This window comes from Sodiomyces alcalophilus, assembly GCF_042370955.1.
Source record: "Sodiomyces alcalophilus JCM 7366 unplaced genomic scaffold ACRALscaffold_9, whole genome shotgun sequence".
NCBI classification, from domain to species: Eukaryota; Fungi; Ascomycota; class Sordariomycetes; order Glomerellales; family Plectosphaerellaceae; genus Sodiomyces; species Sodiomyces alcalophilus.
In genome coordinates, this window is record NW_027263540.1 from 452,554 (window position 1) to 456,895 (window position 4,342).

The 4,342-nt window shown below is 40.3% G+C and overlaps 1 protein-coding gene across 1 annotated transcript; it reads left to right on the plus strand.

Annotated features, from left to right (window-relative positions):
• The first annotated feature begins 2,422 nt into the window (after window positions 1–2,422).
• ACRALDRAFT_1063536 (uncharacterized protein) lies at window positions 2,423–3,588 on the plus strand. The gene is made up of 4 exons (XM_071016812.1): window positions 2,423–2,711; window positions 2,762–2,832; window positions 2,889–3,216; window positions 3,272–3,588. The coding sequence occupies exons 1-4, from the start codon at window positions 2,574–2,576 to the stop codon at window positions 3,413–3,415; spliced, it is 681 nt and encodes a 226-aa protein (XP_070871301.1). The 5' UTR covers window positions 2,423–2,573; the 3' UTR covers window positions 3,416–3,588.
• Window positions 3,589–4,342: the final 754 nt, after the last annotated feature.

Sequence of the window (4,342 nt, forward strand, 5' to 3'; positions counted from 1 at the left end):
GTCGCTTTAGTGGTCCTAGGGGGCTATAGTCGGAATACAGGGCTTTTTAGTTAATTAGATTAACCTTAGCGCCTCCGTTAAGCTTAGCGCTCTAGCGGCCCTACCCGCCGCTTAACTATAATTCTAACTTAGCCTTAATCACGCCCTTACTAGCAAAGAACGGCTAAGACGGCGGCCCTTCCTAGGCCTAAGCCTATTTAACGACGGGGTGCCTCGGGTTAACCGGTAGGTTATTTAGGTTCTAACTAGTAGAGTATCCTAATAACTAACCTGACTTAGAGGGTTCCTTCGGGTATTTATTCTAGTAATCACCCTTTTTATTATAGCTAAAGTATATAACGCCGCTATTATTACGCCTTTTAGGAGGCCCGAGAGCTTCCGTGTTATTTATTTCGATTAATTCCACGAAACCTTAGGGAGGTATAAAGGGCCGAATAGTTATAGGATAGGCCCTATTAGGGGCCCTATTACGCCTATATTTCTTGCCGCGGGGCTACCTTAGGCGATTATTCCGGGGAATCTTTTTTTTTATTCTTATATAAGAGAGTAATCTCTGCTTATCGGGCCGCGACGCCTAACGCCTTATTATTAGTAAGGATACCGGCGGCTATAATCTAGTTATATAGCGGCTTATTAAGCTTTATTAAGATTAACTATATACGCCACTTATTAAGGAAGGGTAGGGATACCTTATTAAATAATAAGACTAGCCTATTAATAAACTTAGTATAGGTCTAATTAGGTTTCTATATAGTTTAGTCTAAGAATAGCTTCTTAGTTATAAATATCTTACGGGTTTTATTATCGACTAACTACTTAGTTAGGAAGGTCTTAAGGTCCTCCTAGGTAGCACCTCTAATCTTCCTATAAACGCGCCTATAATAAGCACGGTATCGGGATTTTATAATCTTTAGTAGCAGGGTAAAAGCAAAATAGACCTTCTCTGCTTTAGATAGCTTAACCTTATTAAGTATAAAACGCTCCTTAATTTCTTTAATAAATATCTAGAACTAGTTATAAGATTACCTGTCCTATTCGGGGAGCTTTTACGGGACCTTAAACTAGCTTTTACGGGAGTCCCCTTTAAGGATACGCTCGGAGGTATTAGGGTCCTTCCCTTATTAAAGGGTAAGGAGACGCTTCTCCTTTTTTTCGCGGGCTCGGCGGTCCTTATAGTGCTTAATTAGGAAATCGAGTTCCGCTAATAATAAAGTGCCGGGGGGGCGGCTTTTAAGGTCTTTAATATCGAATTAGGGTCCTACGCGGATAACTTAGGGGGTCCCTTAGTCGAGTAGTGGTCCTACTATAAGATTATAAGCGTCGGGGTTAGCTTATCCGCGAATCTCGAATTCGGGGTTACTATCTTTATCCTTTAACTCGGGTATAAGAGATTATTCGTGATTAGCGCCTAATAGCCCGGCTTCGGCTCCTTTAGTAACGGGGGAAGTATCCCGGGTATAAATAGTGGTAGTTCGCTTTAGGGGTATCTTAGGTACTAATTATAGTAGTAGTAGGGTTTAAAAAATAACTTAGTTTTTCGAACTCTTAATAGTTATTATACCTATAAACAGTTAGAACGAATAAAATATTATAGGTTTTATATAAGGAGTAAAAAGAGTTATTAAGACTATAATAAGAATAGGTTACGAAGCTATCCTTAGGGGGGGGAATAATTATAAGATTATTTATTAAGCCCCTTTAACTTAGGACTTAACAGGAAACACCCTACTTAAGGACTAGTGACTATCCTCCCTAGGATCGATATATAATAACCTAAGGCTCTAAGACCATAGGTCTTAGGCTAGCTTAATAATCCTAAGATATAACTCGGTCCTAAATATCCCTAGGGTTAACCTTAGGGCCGGTTCTGGGTTCTTAATATATTCCTTAACGCCTCTAAGTCCTATCCGATCCCCTTAAATAGAATATCCCTAATATAATATTAGTAATAAAGGCGTAGGAGGTAAATTTGGGATGGGTAGCGCGTTACGGCCTAGAGACTAGATCGTTAAGGCATAGGAAGTCCTAAACTCCGTTACTACGGGCCCTGACTTTATAGAGGCATTACTATAGCTCCTAGTCTTTATAGCGTATATAGATAGTCGTATTAAAGGTTATAGTTATAGCTATAAGTAGCGTAGCGTAAATAGCTTTAATAGGTTGTTAAGCGTAAAATAAGACTCTTAATTTTTATAAACAGCGTATAACTAAATTACGTAAAAATAAGCGATTAATCCGTTAATTTAAGTAACTCTACGTAAATCTCTGATCGTAGTGTCAAAATCCTGCCCTTATTCCTGCGGCAGATCCACTCCCACTTTCGGGCCCGGAATAACCCGTTCCGAACCTGCCTTAGGCCAGCCTGTGCGACAGTCGGAATATCCAAATGGTATTATCGGAATATCCTTCCTCTTTAGTTATTCCCGCCGTTCCATCTTAGCCTCTTGTACGGACTCTGACAAGCGCTCTTAAGCATGTCCGACATCCACGGTTATACATATTAGCCTGCATACAGTTTCCCATTCACGGCGATTATCTGGATAGGCAGTAAGATATATCAAACCAAGTCTAAAATGTCGCCTGCTCCGTCTGATCCCCCCGGCCTAGCGAAGCTCCAGGCTGAGTATGGCCAATTAACTCTAGCACAGCTGCAACAACAAAAGGAAGTGATGGAGGCGAAGTTAGGCACACTGAGTGAGCTTCTTGACTTGGTATAAACAAGAGCCACGCTTCTTATCGGCCCCACTAACATGTCACATAGCATGGTGTGGATATGAGTACCCCTCTCACGACCAGGGACGGATTTCCAAGAACCGATATTGACGTTGCGGAAGGTAAAGTACCTTCCCAGCGCCATGTTATTGCCGAGAATCAGACTGACATCTGGGAGTGCGAATAACCCGATCCCAGGTAACCCATCTGCGAAACGACTATAAGACCCTAATGCGTATTTTTGAGGAGCGCCTTCATGAACGCCTTACCAGCGTAGTAATTGCTCCTAAAGAGGACTCGGGAGTTGCGGTCCATTCATCTCTAAACCAAGCACAACAATGTGATGGCAGACCATTTGCCACTATAAACGGCGTGTTGCCGGGTAGTCCCGCCATGCTCGCTGGGCTGCGTGCTGCGGATCAGATCATACGCTTCAGTCATATCACTCACATAAACCCCGATGGCTTAAATGAAGTGGCAGGCTGTGTGCAGGAGAACGAAGGGGTACGTATCGTGGACTATGTTATTAAGACTATGGGCTGATGTTTAACTCACCCAGCGAGAGGTATCAGTCGAGATATCTCGCCTAGGCCAGGGAGGTTCTCGCCAAAACCTAAGCGTTCGTCTTACCCCAACCAGGCACTGGGGAGGCAGAGGTCTGCTTGGCTGCTATATTCTACCATATAATAGGCCGATCGGGTGACTTAGCCTAAAGCGAGGTAGTAGAATTTAAGTAACCACGCCTATAGGCTCGAGCCTCGGAGTTTCCTATAGAGTATATATACTCGGACCATAGTAATCTTTTAATTAGACTATAGTCTAATTAAATAATAGCCTATAATAAGCCCTGCTAGCTGCTAACTCTTTCCTTAATATCTTTTTGTATTTTTGTTTCTTTTCCTATTATAGATTACTTATTATATTAAAATCACTTTATAGCTACTTTAGCCTTTTCCACGATTTATATCGTATATAACTATTAATTACCCTTTCTTATATAGATTCGAGGTCTAAGCTAGTTACGGCTATAGCCTTCTAAATGCGTTATTAGTGCCGGACTATTATCCTATAGTATTTAGTAGAGAAATACTTTATTAAGGGTTTTTATACAAAGAGTGATAAGATATTATAAGATAATAAATAATAAGATAAACTAATAAGTTATACAAATAAGATAAGGTAATATATTAAATTAAGAGTTTAATTATTCGCTAAACCAAGTATAGAGGGGTGGATCGGGGACCCAGTGCTATATCGTTAGCATATCACGTAACGTTATAAGACGCGCGTATTCTTTTTTATTTACCTTATATATTATATATATATAGCGACGCTATCTAGATATAGAGGATGTTTATTATCCTATATAATTATTATCCTTTTAACCCTACGTTTTACTATATTTATTATCTTCACTTCGTTTAAGCTACGTTATCCTAATCAGAGCAGCGGCCACCTCTAGGAACCTCTTTTAAGGGGCTCGTTATTAGATATATTATTTTAGTTATATACACTTCGTAGTCTTAAGCACTCTTATTATCGAAGACTTATCCGAGTTTATACTACCTAAGCCATTCTATATAGTAACGGCTTCGCCTTTCTTTAATCAATGCCTAGAGGCGGATCTATA